At 49.1% G+C, this 15,507-nt stretch overlaps 1 protein-coding gene across 1 annotated transcript in view; it reads right to left on the reverse strand.

Annotated features, from left to right (window-relative positions):
- Nucleotides 1–15,507, reverse strand: part of bmerb1 (bMERB domain containing 1) — a 104,303-nt gene that overhangs the window by 53,104 nt on the left and 35,692 nt on the right. The window contains exon 3 of the mRNA XM_038820742.1: nucleotides 2,747–2,820. Within this exon, the coding sequence (XP_038676670.1) occupies nucleotides 2,747–2,820 (74 nt within the window). The remainder of the gene's footprint in view (nucleotides 1–2,746; nucleotides 2,821–15,507) is intronic.

The following is a 15,507-nucleotide window of genomic DNA, read 5'->3' on the forward strand; positions in this document are numbered from 1 at the left end:
GATGTGACGTGCCCAGCGACAGGTAGAAATCTGCCTGGAGACAGCAGTAGCCAGTATTCAAAAGGCTGGATGAGATGCGTTTGTCCCAGTAACGAGATTAGAAGACATTTTAAATAAGAATTAGGTGTGATCAGATCTGAGAAGAAACAGTTTACCTAGACGATTGGGATAATCACTGATGTATACATATGATGTCTAGAGTCAGGGAATTTGATTGGGGCAGACATACACACAGAAAGCAAAATCAAAGTGGACCAAAGGTATAATTGGCCAGACCCTCAGAGACAGGACAGGCCAATTAACACTGAGCAGACAGAAGCAAACAAGCCAGTTTCCAGCCACCAAGCCCGAAGGCCACGTTTTACCTCCAACAGCCTCAAAGTCTTTGAGTCAAGGCAGACCAGAAGGCAGTGCAGAAAACCTTTGTAAAGGCAGTTTAAATATCTTTGCTGGACTAGGTCAAGACATTTCCTAGATTTAAGTATCATCCCTGTATTGGGTGGTAACTATAAGCTGGGTTTAACTTAGAGATTTATTAAATTTGGTTGGGGAAATGGTGAAGTCTTAAGGAGTTCAGGGATCGTAGATATATTTTGGAGCACAGTTTACATAAACTGTGTGTTTAGTAATTTATATACCATAATTGTCGAAGAGTTGTTCAGTTTGTGTGTATTTGTCTTTGCTTTACTTTAATAATGAAAATGAAAATGAAAATCGCTTATTGTCACGAGTAGGCTTCAATGAAGTTACTGTGAAAAGCCCCTAGTCGCCACATTCCGGGGCCTGTCCGGGGAGGCTGGTACGGCTGGAGGCTGAGACTAATAAATAGTCAATATAGATTGTTATACGACAACGGAAGGAGCTGCGCTCCAAAAGCTAGTGATTTGAAGCAAACCTGTTGGACTTTAACCTGGTGTTGTAAGATTTCTTACTGTGCCCACCCCAGTCCAACGGCAGCATCTCCACATCATGACTTTATTATGGGCAGAGAGGAATTTTTTCTTCAACCATTGGAAAAGGTGAACATTTACATTGGTCCCGTACGCTGTGGGACGGACTAGCGACCTGTTCCGGGAATTGCAACGTATGTAAACAGACAAAAGTCTGTCTTCGGACACCACCAGGTGCGGATAAGGAATTGGAATTCTCGAATGCTGGATGAGAATAAACCCCTCCAACTAAAACAATCCAAAATTCAGAATGAGAGCAGAGAGAGAGAAAGAGGACATGATTGGCGTTGCTACATAACTGCTCTGTGACACAGCAAGTTACAGCTGCTGACAAGACAAATTAGGCATTCAATTAAAGATAAATCCAAGCAATTGTAAGTCACCCCCTTTTAAAAGAGAAACAATCAAACCTCTTTCATTTGCTTCAAAACGTCAGGAGTTATTTCCTCTGGGTGTGTGTTGTAGCATGGCACCCTCACCTGTATGGACCTTTGAGGGATCAGGCCACATAAGGGTAAAATGAAGCTAAGCTTTCCTCAGGGAGCCCCTGCCTTCAACTTGCTGTTGATGCAAGTGCTGGTGCTCACGAGTGGCTCAATGTTTGGCAAAATGTCACTTGTTTTATTCGATTAGGGGACAAGGACATGCGATACTCAGAGCTGCCTCAGCTTTATCTGATTAACTCAGTGGGAATCGAACAGTACCTGACCAATTGATATGCCACCAACTAATTTCCAGTATTAAGCTTCGCTTGACTGCCGTTTAACAGTAGCTAGTTCATAGTTCTTGAAAGGAATGAAATCATATTTGCTTTAAATAGCCTTATTTCTCCTCTGTAGGGATTGGGGAACAGAATGTTACCTCGAAGAGGCCGTGGTAACATGTCATCGAGATCCTGGGTTGCACTATGGTCATGGGACAAGTAAACAAGCACAGGGTACGCTCGTTGCCACAGCTAAAGAACAGGTTGGGTGCAGAAGGCCTGGACACAGAACTTGCTGGTCCCATGGTTGGGAGGATTGCAGAGTAGTGTAGCAGATGCCTGATTGGATGGATTTTTCTTGTATTTGGGTATATAGTTTTGAATTATTCTTGGTGAAGGAGGGTCAGATGGGACACCAGACAGGTGCAGACACTTATGGGAGCAGAAGGTTCAGGGAATGGACCTCACTTCCTACCAAAATCCCACAACGGATAATATAATCCTCAATTGTTTTTTGCCCACTGCTGCTCAAATATTACAACATGTTAATTTCCCGGGACAATTGGGATACTGGGTGTGAGTGAGGAGAGCTATAAGGCTGAGCAAATAACTTAGCAAACAAACAGCCCACAGGGACATCAAATATTTTCTTCCACACCTCACATGTCACTGCATCAACACTTTGTGCACTGCCTCACCTCACATCTCACTGGGCAGGGGTGTCATATTCCAGGGGAACAGATCAAAATCAATAATTTCCTCAACTAAGTTGTCCTCCACTGGTGCTAGAAGTGTTGCCTTGGTGTAAATTGCTTTTGCAACCCCATCTGAAAATACCTTGGCATTTTATAATAGTGTACTATCGTTTACAGACCAGCGACCAGTCCCATCTAGATACCTGCCAATAACTCAGAATATGCATGCAAATCCAGCAGCTGAAGATAAATATGTTACAGGGACTCTTGACTCACCATTCATTGCAAGTTAGCAATCTTTTATAGTTGTACAGAAGTTAAAGGAAAACTAAAATCAACTATAATGAAAACCAAAGTATTGAAGGAAATACTGTTGGAGGTTTAAAGTGTGGAATTACCTGGAATTGATACTAATCTCTGGAGCTCCTGCTTTAGATCCATGATATCTTTACAGAGTTGAATGTCGTCCATCCTGCAGTTCAACATCACAGAAGTGGTATTAGTTATTTACAGAAAGTCAGCGTGTCAAGAAAAATATTTTATACTCATTTGCCGCTACAGGACTCCAGTATTGATGAAACGAAAGAGACAAACTGTCGTCAGGACAGACGCAAGGGTCTCCGACCCCCCCCCCGCCTGGTCAGAGAATCGCCGGGGGGGGGGGGGGGGGGGGGGGAGCGTGAATCCCACCCCCGCTGTCCGCCGAATTCTCCAGCACTGGAAATTCGGCGGGGGCGGGAATTGCGCCGCGCCGGTCGGCAGCCGCTCGCAGCCCCCCCCCCCCCCCCCCCCCCCCCGGCGATTCTCCGACCCATGATGGGCCAAAGTCCCGCTGGTTCTTTGCCAGTCCCGCTGAAGTAGATCAGACTAGGTCCCTTACCAGCGGGACCTGGCGACATGGGCGGGCTCCGGGGTCCGGGGCGATCTGGTGAAACCCCCCTGCGCATGCGTGGGGATGACATCAGCAGCCGCTGACGCTCCCGCGCATGCGCGGCCACTCGCCGGCCGATGGGTTGCAAACCACTCCAGAGCTGGCCTAGCCCCTGAAGGTGCGGAGGGTTCCGGAGGGTTCCGCACCTTTGGGGCGGGCCGACCCCGGAGTGGTTCACGATACTCCGTCCCGCTGGGACCCCCCGCCCCGCCGGGTAGGGGAGAATCCCACCCAAGAATACCAACTTTCAAAGGGAGCAACAATTTCCAATTTAATCTCAATTGTTGCTCCATAGAACCTCTGCAGTGCAGATGGAGGCCAGCAAGTCAGCACCGACCCTTTGAAAGAGCACCCCCCGTAACCCCCACCTAACCTACACATCTTTGGACACTAAGGGGCAATTTAGCATGGACAATTCACCAAACCTGCACATCTTTGGACTGTGAGAGGAAACTGGAGCACCCGGAGGAAACCCACGCAGACACGGGAAGCACATGCAGACTCTACACAGTCACCCAAGCCTGGAATCGAACCTGGGTCCCTGGTGCTGCAAGGCAGCAGTGATAACTACTGCACCACTGTGCCACTCTTGAGATTTGGTATCTGTGCTTCTGTCCTGATAAGTCGAAGTCGAAAAGTTTCTTTTTTCAGAAAAGATATTTAAATGTACTTTGTGTTTCAATTTTTAGGCTTTTTTAAAAATTGCCATACAGGGAAGTTGCACTGAATGAACTGATGAACAAAGTCGGTCACATCATTTATAGATTGGACTCTAACATGGAAGGGTGCCTTCTGCCAGCTGTTGGTCAGTGTTGATATTCTCACTTCAGAAAGACGTGGTTTTGAGTCTCACGCCTGAGACTTGAGCACAAACCAAGTTTGATTCAGAGGATGGGTGTGACTCGCTGTCAGCAGGGAGACAGGAGTCAGACTCCAGCATAAACTGAGGAGCTGATGAGACCATCAATTCAGGCGACACGTGGTTAGAAGCGAACAGTGGTTTTAATCGTCTTACAACAGAGCCTGCCTGTGACGAGATGAACTCCAGATGAACTGGCAGGCAGGCTCTCAGCATCAACCTTTATACTTCTGGTTAGGGGAGGAGCCATGGGTGGAGCCATGGGTGGAGCCCAGTACAACCTCCTCATCTCCCCCTATGGGTAGAGCTGCGCAACTACACATGATCTAGTACAATATACAGGCTCAACACATGTTGTACAATACAGTGTGGATTATTAGTATTTATAATTCACCACATTCACCCCCTGTAAAAAAAATCAAGTCCGGCGGGGGTGATGGTTTACAGATTGAGCCTGTCCAGTGGTCGAGTTGTCCGTTGTGATCGGCGAAGCACCGGGGTTGCAGCCCCTTCTGGTGGCCGGATGATCACGGTCGGTTGGGGTACGATGGCGGGCTTCGGGGGTGATTCTGTCCGAGCTTCGTACCCGTCTGGTTCGACTGGGGACTTGGGGCGCTGGAAGCTTGCGGGTGTGGGTGCGCGGAACATGTGTAGCGAACTGGTAGGCGCGGGAGCGTGGGGCGCTGCGAGTTGGGTGGGGTGTAGTGTGAGGGGTACCTCGGCGGTGGCAGTGGTGGGATTCGATCCTGCAGGCGCTAGGTCCCGGAGGGATACAGTGTCCTGACGGCTGTCAGTGTACCCTATGAAGGCGTATTGGGGGTTCGAGTGTAGTAGAAGCACTTTTTCTATGAGTGGGTCAGTTTTGTGTGCCCTGACATGCTTCCTGAGGAGCACTGGGCCCGGTGTCTTCAACCATGCCGGGAGCGAAGCCCCCGTGGTAGTGCCCCTGGGTAAAATTAAGAGCCGCTCGTGCGGGGTCTGATTGGTGGCGGTACACAAGAGGGACCTAATAGCGTGGAGCGCGTCTGGGAGGACTTCTTGCCAGTGGGAGATCGGGAGATTCCTGGACTGGAGGGTCAGTAGGACGGTCTTACAGACCGTCACATTCTCCCTCTCCACCTGCCCGTTCCCCCTGGGGTTGTAGCTGGTAGTCCTGCTCGAGGCAATGCCCTTGTCGAGCAGGTACTGATGCTGCTCGTCGCTCATGAAGGACGAACCCCTGTCGCTGTGCACGTAGCTGGGGAAACCAAACAGGGTGAAGATACTATGCAGGGCCCTAATGACTGTGTGGGAGGTCATATCGTGGCACGGGATAGCAAAAGGGAATCGGGAGAACTCGTCGATGAGATTTAGGAAGTACACATTCCGATTGGTCGAGGGGAGGGTCCTTTGAAATCGATGCTCAGGCATTCAAAGGGCCGATAAGCCTTGATCAGGTGGGCCCTGTCTGGTCTGTAGAAGTGCGGTTTGCACTCTGTGCAGATCGGGCAGTCCCTGGTGACGGCTTTTACCTCCTCAGTAGAGAAAGGCAGATTTCGGGCTTTAATGTAGTGGGCGAGCCGGGTGATCCCCGGGTGGCAGAGATCATTGTGGATGGCTTTTAAGCGGTCGCTCTGCGTGCTGGCACACGTGCCGCGGGACAGGGCATCTGGGGGCTCATTGAGCTTCCCCGGTCGATACATAATATTGTATTTGTAGGTGGAGAGCTCAATCCTCCACCCCAGAATTTTATCATTTTTAATTTTGCCCCTTTGCGAGTTGTCAAACATGATGCCAACCAATGTTTGGTCGGTGATGAGGGTGAACCTCCTACCTGCGAGGTAGTGCCTCCAGTGTCGTATAGCCTCCACAATGGCTTGTGCTTCTTTTTCGACCGAGGAGTGTCGAAGTTCCGAAGCGGAGAGGGTTCGGGAGAAAAATGCGACTGGTCTCCCTGCCTGATTTAATGTGGCTGCAAGAGCTACCTCCTGAGGCATCGCTCTCAAACTGAAAGGGGACGGATTCATCCACCGCCCGCATGGCTGTCTTGGCGATGTCCTCCTTGATGCAGCTGAAGGCCTGGCGAGCCTCAGCCGACAGGGGGAAAAGTGTGGCCTTAAAGAGTGGGCGGGCTTTGTCCGCATATTGAGGGACCCACTGGGCATAATATGAAAAGAATCCCAGGCACCGTTTGAGGACCCTGGGACAATGAGGGAGAGGGAGTTCCACGACATAGCCGAGGATGGCTAGTCTGGTCGTGCGGAAAACGCATTTCTCCATGTTGTAAGTGAGATTAAGCTTCTGGGCCATCTGGAGAAATCGATTGAGGTTGGCATCGTGGTCCTGCTGGTCATAGCCGCAGATGGTGATGTTATCCAAGTACGGAAACGTGGCCCGCAGCCTGTACTGGTCCACCATTCGGTCCATTGCTCGTTGGAACACCGAAACCCCATTAGTGACGCCAAAGGGAACCTGGAGGAAGTGGAAGAGGCGGCCGTCGGCCTCGAACGCCGTGTAGTGGCGGTCCTCCGGGCGGATTGGGAGCTGGTGGTATGCAGACTTCAGATCCACCGTGGAGAAGATGCGGTACTGTGCGATCTGGTTTACCATGTCTGCAATCCTGGGGAGGGGATACGCGTCGAGGAGCGTAAACCGATTAATAGTCTGACTAATCTACGACCATGCGGAATTTTTCCCCGGTCTTGACGACCACAACCTGAGCTCTCCAGGGGCTGTTACTGGCCTCTATGATCCCCTCACATAGGAGCCTCCGGACCTCGGTTCTAATAAACACCCTGTCCTGCAGGCTGTACCGCCTGCTGCGAGTGGCTACGGGTTTACAGTCCGGAGTGAGATTGGCAAAGAGAGGAGGGGGGGAGATTCGCAGCGTGGCTAGGCTGCAGATGGTGAGTGGGGGTAGGGTCCGCCGAAGCTGAGGGTGAGACTCTTGAGGTTACATTGAAAATCGAGTCCCAGTAAAGTGGGGCACAGAGTTCAGGCAGGACGTATAGTTGAAAATTAGAGTAACTAGCGCCTTGGATCGTTAGGGTCGCGACGGTGCGCCCTTGGATGTGAACAGAGTGGGAGCCCGAAGCGAGGGAGATAGTTTGCCGTGCAGGGAAAACGGGGAGCGAACAGCGTCTTACCAGATCTGGGTGTACGAAGCTCTCGGTGCTCCCGGAGTCGAAGAGGCACGGTGTACTGTACCCGTTGACTTGAACGGTCGTCATCGAGTTGCGGAGGTGTTTTGGATGCGACTGGTCCAACCTGACTGCGCCGATGGTAGTCGGTGGCTCGGTCCGCTGTGTTGGGGTGGCCCCGTGATGACTGCCCGCTGAGGTCGCAGTCTTCGATCAGATTTTCTGAATTTGGAGAGGATGCAGCCCAAGATGGCCGCCCCCGTGGATCGCACGTGGTGGGCGGCGAGGAAGATGGTGTCCAAGATGGCGGCCCCCATGGGTCGCACGTGGTGGGTGGGGGCGGAGTCGGAGTACAGGCCACGTTACGGGGCCTGCGGGCCTGCGAATTCAGGGAGCGAGTGCTCTGGGCTGGGGGAGGGTTTGAGGCTGGAGCTCTCTTCATCAGACATACTCTGGCATAGCGTCCTTTGCGACCGCAGCTGCTGCAGGTCGCGTTGCGGGCCGGGCAGTGCTGCCGTGGGTGCTGGGGCTGGCCACAAAAGTGGCAGGCTGGGGCAGCATAGTAGCTGGGTGGCCGTGCGGCACAGGCCTGGGGCAGTCGCTGGTCGGGGGCCCATGACGGGGTCGCGGAGTCCGTGGGGAACGAGGTGAGGCTGCGGAATGAGACCTCCATAGTAGTAGCGAGTTCAACAGTGTCTTCTAAATTTTGGGCCCCCTTCTCAATCAGTCGCTGGCGCATGTAATTGGATCTGAGGTCTGCAACAAAGACATCGCGGACAGCAAGTTTCCTGTGCTCAGCAGCATTTACTGCCTGGTAATTACAGTCCCGGGATAAGGCTTTTAAGTCTCTTAGAAATTCTTCAAGCGATTCTGTGGGGCGCTGGCGGCGAGTAGTAAAATCGTGGCGTGCGTAGACCTCATTGAAGGGCCTCACGTACATTCTGTCGAGTAGGGCCAGGGCTTCTGTATATGAGCCGGTACAATTTAACTGAGTAGATAAACAATGGCTCACCCTTGTGTGCAGTAGGCTGAGTTTCTGCTCCTCCGTCGTTTCTGTAGTGCTTGCTTCAGCCAGGTAGGCCTTAAAACATCCGAGCCAGTGTGAAAAGATTTATTTCGCCTCTGCATCCTGTGGGTCGAGTTCCAGTCGATCAGGTTTGAGGGCTGTTTAGGGGGTGGCAAAGGGCGGGCATCAGCAAATTGAGGGACCTGTTTATTGGCGGGAGGTTTGCGGGCCTGGGGGAACTGGAAGATAAATTTGGCCTTCCCCAAGGGAACATGTTCAGATACTTGCAGGTAAAGGCGTTTGCTAGGCGACAGGTAGAGGGATTCTCTTTGCTGCCGTCGCAGGGGACGATGGACAGAGTGCTTTCGGGGGTGTGGGTCGGAGAGGGGAAGGTGTCTGACATCTATAAGGTAATGCAGGAGGTGGAAGAGTCGTCAGTGGAGGAGCTGAAGGCTAAATGGGAGGAGGAACTCGGGGAGCAGATAGAGGACGGGACTTGGGCGGATGCCTTGGAGAGAGTCAACTCTTCCTCCTCATGTGCGAGGCTTAGTCTCATCCAATTTAAGGTGCTGCACCGGGCCCACATGTCCGGGACTAGGATGAGTAGGTTCTTTGGGGGTGAGGACAGGTGCACCAGATGTTCGGGGAGTCCAACGAACCACGCCCATATGTTCTGGGCATGCCCAGCATTGGAAGAATTCTGGAAGGGGGTGGCGGGGACGGTGACGAGGGTGGTTGGATCCAGGGTCAAACCAGGGTGGGGACTCGCGAATTTTGGAGTTGCGGTAGAGCCGGGAGTGCAGGATACGAAAGAGGCCGGTGTCCTGGCCTTTGCGTCCCTAGTAGCCCGACGAAGGATTCTGCTACAGTGGAAGGATGCAAGGCCCCCAAGTGTGGAGACCTGGATCAGTGACATGGCGGGATTTATAAAATTGGAAAGGGTCAAAGTTGCCCTGAGAGGATCAATACAAGGGTTCTATAAACGATGGCAGCCTTTTCTGGACTTCCTGGCTCAAAGATAGGTAACTTGGTCAAATAAAAAGGTTTGAGGGCTGATTCCATAGTCGTTCCTTACTGTTTCTTAAGACGATTAAATTGATGAGACCATCAATTCACGCGATACGTGGTTAGAAGTGAACAGTGGTTTTAATCGTCTTACAACAGAGCCTGCCTGTGACGAGATGAACTCCAGATGAACTGGCAGGCAGGCTCTCAGCATCAACCTTTGTACTACTGGTTAGGGGGAGGAGCCATGGGTGGAGCCATGGGCGGAGCCAAGGGTGCAGCCCAGTACAAGCTCCTTATCTCCCCCTAGAGCCGCGCAACTACACATGATCTAGTACAAGGTACAGGCTCAACACATGTTGTACAATACAGTGTGGATTATTAGTATTTATAATTCACCACAGGAGGACCAGAGCTTTCCTCACAGAGAGCGATCATCACTCTCCTACCTTGTACACTGACCCAATGACAGTGCCGACACAGGCCCAGCACCCTGGCTGATATTACACAGATTACAACAGGGTAGTTCTGGAAGAGCTGCTGTTCTCCTGTCCTTCTCTGTATTCATGTACACAGGAGCATTTATACAGCACTATACCAGCTTTGAGGGTTAGTTGTGTTGTTTGTACATTAAAAAAATTAGTTTTAGATTTCTAAATGTGTTTCTGATAAACAAACGCGGACTTATCTTTAAACCATCCAATTAACTGGTTAAATGCAACTTCAGTCATAATCCTGTCATGCTTCACCGACTGTTTAAACCTCCAACGCTCAGTTGCTGCATCTTTATTAGCTCCACATTCACCAGCTCCTAAAGCAATGGAAATGTTTACGTACTTTAATGGAATCATTTCGTTTCACATGAGATATGGTTTTGCCCTCGGGGGTTTGCGCTCAGTTGAAGTGACGAACAATATATCTCCAGATTGATGAACAGACGGTGTGCTCACATCTTTTCAATATTGCAATTGGTTAGTGAGTAAGTGTTTACCCTTCATCAAGAGAAAGAATGTCCTCGGAGTTTCTGCCTCTCTATCACCAGGAGAGTGGCAGAAGTCCCTTACACGCCCATCCTAACGCATTCATTACGAATTCACAACAAGCCATCGCTGCCACCGAGCACCTGGGATTCTGCGTCCGTTGCCAAGCAAAGAGAACAGCAGGCCTGTCATATTAATTAAGTTAGGTATTTCCAAACACATTTCAAGGCACATTGCTGAGGTGATGGGCCGCCGTGGGCTCTGAGTGACTGCAGCCTTCAGTTCTAGTTCATTAGCTGTGATGACACAATTGGTTCAGTTCTCCAATCTGTTATCCATGCGTCATTTCAATAAAAGTTCATGATGCATTCGACTCAATTATTTTTTTTATCCATAAAGGATGTAGAAATGCATCATTAGCCGCCCAGATAGTTTAGTTGGTGATGGGACATCGCAGTGTAGTACAAAATCAGAGAGGTTCCAAGGTCCCATACTGAATTAAGCTTTGGCTGATGTAAATTGAGGCACTACAGTACAATGTCCATGATTGGCATGAGGCCTTAGGAGAGACTAAATGGCTCTCTCTGGAGCTGGATCTGAATGTCCAATGAGAATATTAACCTGACATCACTGTTGACTGTATGAACATGATCTCATTCTCAGATATACACTGATGATTATCAGTGACTGCGACATGGAATTTTATTCCAACACAAATAGCTAAGGGATGGTACCAGGGCAGGTCCAGTAATCAACCAATTTATACCATCCGTGGAGCTGAGATTAATTATCACGGCGGATTTATTTTCCTTCTTCCTCCTAAGCTATCAAATGTTTTTTTCCACACTCCTTGCTGTCAAGTCCCTCCATGGCCTCACCCCTCCCTATCTCTCTGATCTCCTCCAACCCTACAACCCTCTGATATAGCTGCACTCCTTTAATTCCGGCCTCTTGAGCATCTCTGAGCATCTCCGATTTTAACCGCTACACCACAGGTGGTCGCGCCTTCAGTCGCAGAGGCCGGAGGCTCTGGAATACCCACCCTACACCTCGCAATCTGGCTTTCGGCCTTCAGCACATTCCGGAAAATCTAACTCTTGGACCAGTCTTTGGACACCTGTTCTAATATCTCCTCTACGCCGCAGTCTCATGTTTTATTTTATGGTTCTCCCGTGAAGAGCCTCGGGTTGCTTCGTTGTATTTTTTTTTTAAATTTAGATTGCCCAATTATTTTTTCCAGTTAAAGGGCAATTTAGCGTGGCCAATTCACCTACTCTGCATATCTTTGGGTTGTGGGGGCGAAACCCACGCAGACACAGGGAGAATGTGCAAACTCCACACGGACAGTGACCCAGAGCCGGGATGTTTTATTGTATTGAAGGCACTGCATAAATATAAGTTGGTGTTGTCGGGGTGAGGATTGACTGCGATGCTCTTACGGATGACAACAAGCCGATGCTTCCTGATTCGATTTGCCCGGAAATGGTGGTTACAAGTGTATGAAGTACGGGATAGTTACCATCACTCGTGGAACGACTTGCAGAATTCCCAATCCCATTCTCAGCCACTGCAGCCTCGGAAGGTGCATGCATTGTGTAGCCACCTGGGGGGGCCACGTCCCGATTCCAAAATGGACATTCGCAAAGAGTACAGGGAAAATTGGACAGTGCTAGGAAACCAAGCAGGTGCAAGGTTTGCCTGTGGATTGGAACTTGCAGATCCCAGACAGAACTGATACTACAAGCCATTAGCGTAGTAATGAGCTATCTCTGGGGACAAAAGAGAAACATTTAAGCAATCGGTACCAGAGCAGACTCCCCGGCGCCAGTGGAGACTAAAACAAAGGCAGACCAACGGTCACCTAGGGCCCGCCCAATGATCAGGGAACGACCCCGTTATTGGAGAGAATCAATACAAATGATTGGGACATGGTCCATTTAATTGGGGCCAAGTTTAGGAACCGCCCAGAAGGGCGCGAAACCCTTTGGGGTATAAAACAGAGTCCCCAAGGTCAGCTCGCTCTCTTCTTCGTCACCTTCACCTTGGCCTTAGCTCTCAGCGACGAGAGGCCCGCCAAGCACCAGCCTAGTAAGTCTAAGGTCAACGCACGCTACGAGATAGGCGCTCCTAGCTACTATTCCATACCAGTTCGAAGCCAGCAGTATCAGAACCGGACAATGGCCATTGTTCCTCTGACTGAGTGGGCGCCCAAAGCTAAGTATAGGCTTTTAGTAGTAGTTGTAGTTTAGTGAGTAGAGTTTGTGCATGAGTAATAATTGGCTGTGTGTGTAAATAAATGTGCCTTGATTTCAAACTTACTAACTGGTGTACCGAGTCATTGATCAGTATTCGGCTTGGAACCTTGTGGTGGTATCAGAAAGATACCTGGCGACTCTTGAGCAAAGGTAATTAAAACAGAGCAAATTAAGGAAAGCATAACGAGCAACAATTGCGCAGCCTTACAAGTTGACCAGTAAATCCTACCAATAATTCCACGGCACACTGTGAGAGCAGGAGGATCTCCCGCTCAGTCATGCTTGACGTTCCTCAAACTATAGACAGGCTGGTGACGGTTCCAGGAATCATAAACCTTGTGCATCTATAGATATACGAAACCTATAGTAGTAATCCAAACGCCAATTCCAAGCACATTCTAACCCACATTGGGTTAAAGTGTCAAATAGCAAAATTATAAAGAACTTCCAAATATATAATTTAAACTTAAAAAGTGACTGCAGCTAAAACTATCACCATTGTATAAACAGAAGTTATAATGGGGGTCACATAAACAATGAGCTGGATTCTCCGATTTTATTAGGACTCGGTAGCCAGAGACACACAATATTAGTCGTGGTTAGTTGTCTGAATTGTCGAAGTTCACCAGGGCAGCACAGTGGCACAGTGGTTAGCACTGCTGCCTCCCAACGCCAGAGACCTGGGATCAATTCCAGCCTCGGGTGATTGTCTGCGTAGAGTTTGCACGTTCTCCCCGTGCCTGCGTGGGTTTCCTCCGGGTGCTCCGGTTTCCTCCCACAGTCCAAAGATGGCTCGGTGGATTGGCCGTGATAAATTGCCCTTAGTGTCCAAAAAGGTTTGGATGGGGTTGCGGGGATGGGGTGGAGGCGTGGGCTTTGGTGGGGTGCCCTCCTTCTGCTCTGTAAATTCTGTGATATGATATGAAAAGACAGCTTCCGTGACTTACAATTCACACATCCAATTCTGAGGACAGGCGGAGATGTCACTCCAGGTTGGACAGCAGGTTTTAAGCTCCCGCCATACATTTCCTACCGGGTGAGCAACCGCCCGCTTTATAGAGGAATTCATATCCCACAAAGCCCACCGGGCGATCTATTGACAATCCCCCGTGTCCTTCGTGGCCACCATAACAGGAAACACTGTCTCAGCATTCACCCTGGCAAGCTCCCGCAGAATCTTACATGTCTCAGAAAATAGAAGCAGGAGGAAGCCATTCAGTCCCATCCAGACTCAATTATTATTTTGTGAGGGCAGAGCCCAACTGTGGGCAGGATACTGGACAGAAACCCCAATATTTTATTTTAATTTTGTAAGACTATGAGGAAAGGATGCCTCACTTCAGGCGTGATTGCACGAAAAATAGGAACATGATACATTAAAACAAACTTTATTAATAACACAGTATTAAAATCTTTAACATCACACCAGAAAATAGCTTACAATTACCCCATAACTAATGCTTCTCAATACAGTGAATACAATAGCTTTAACTGCGATCTTTATTCCCACTTAAACAACAAGAAAGACGATCTCAGCTCTCAATCCACTTTAACTACTACTGGCGCACAGGGATACTTGCTTTACAGAGATGCTGTTTGAGAAGTAGAGATCCTTTGATACTGCTTTAAAGACAAGATCTGACTCCTGTCAGACCCATGCAGAAACTCTGCCTCCATGTCTTCAGGAGGTGCTTCTCAACTTGCTTTGGCTTCCCATTGTTCTCAGACAAGTCTGCAGTGCTTTAAAGACTGTAGCGATTTCAGATGTATTGTATTGTAGGTATTTGGTGCATCTGAAATTCCGACTTTCATCACACAATAAGGTCACCTCTCATACCATTTCTCTTCCCCTATCCATGTGACAATCCACACAATTCTGCATTTTGTAATTATATAAAATTTAACATACCGCTCGATTAAAGGAGAATTTGATTTTCATAACCCTTGACGATAACTTTGGTTTAACAAGATAATTTTCCCCAGACTGAGTGGCACTCTGTCTACAGAAGCGAGTTGTGAGCTCAAAGTGACACGAGGACCTGAGCATGAAAAGGCCGACACTGCAGCACTGAGGGAGTTAGATGTGGTGTGGAACCTAAGCCCTCTCCCGGGAATGGAAAAGGTAAAATGGCTCTATTTTGAAGAACAGCAGGGCAGATCCCTTCAGTGACCTGGCCAGCATTAAAAAACAGATTAACTAGTCATTACCGCATTGCCATTTCTGGAGATCGCTGCGCGCAAATAAGCTGCCACTTTTCCTACAACCGTGACTGCATTCAAAAGTATTTAATTGGCTGCAAACTGCTTTGTGATGACCTTTGGTCATGAACGACACTATATAAATGTAAGTCTTTCTTTCCTCAATAGTTTCACTCTTATTAAAAATAACTGCTATTTCACCAAGGGAAGCCTAATTAAATATCTGAATTTGATTAACCAATATTCTTTGCCAATGTCCTGTTAGAAACACCAATTTAAAAAGATGATGTTTCCCTCTGCAGAACCACCTCCTGCACTCGTTAGGGGGCCGGTTTAGCACAGTGGGCTAAACAGCTGGCTTGTAATGCAGAACAAGGCCAGCAGCGCGGGTTCAATTCCCGTACCGACCTCCCCGAACAGGCGCCAGAATGTGGCGACTAGGGGCTTTTCACAGTAACTTCATTGAAGCCTACTTGTGACAATAAGCTATTATTATTAAACTGCTCTGAAATGTATGAATAATTAAGCCCTGCCATGCCCTTTAACTGGTTAATTAAAACAACTAAGCAAGCCATTATTTTAATATCAGTCCTCGCTCAATAGCCCAGTAGTACTGGTGGGTCGGTTAGCTCAATTGGTCATGGAGAACAACACCAACTGCACAGGTTCAATTCCTGTACCGGCTTAAGTTATTCATGAAGCCTTCTCAACCTTTGCTCTCCCCGCCTGAGATTTGGTGGCCCTCAGGTTAAATGAACATCAGTCAGCTCGCTCTCAAAAGGGGAGAGCAGCCTATCCTCCTCGG

The sequence above is a fragment of the Scyliorhinus canicula genome, chromosome 15, assembly GCF_902713615.1.
Source record: "Scyliorhinus canicula chromosome 15, sScyCan1.1, whole genome shotgun sequence".
Lineage (NCBI taxonomy): Eukaryota > Metazoa > Chordata > Chondrichthyes > Carcharhiniformes > Scyliorhinidae > Scyliorhinus > Scyliorhinus canicula.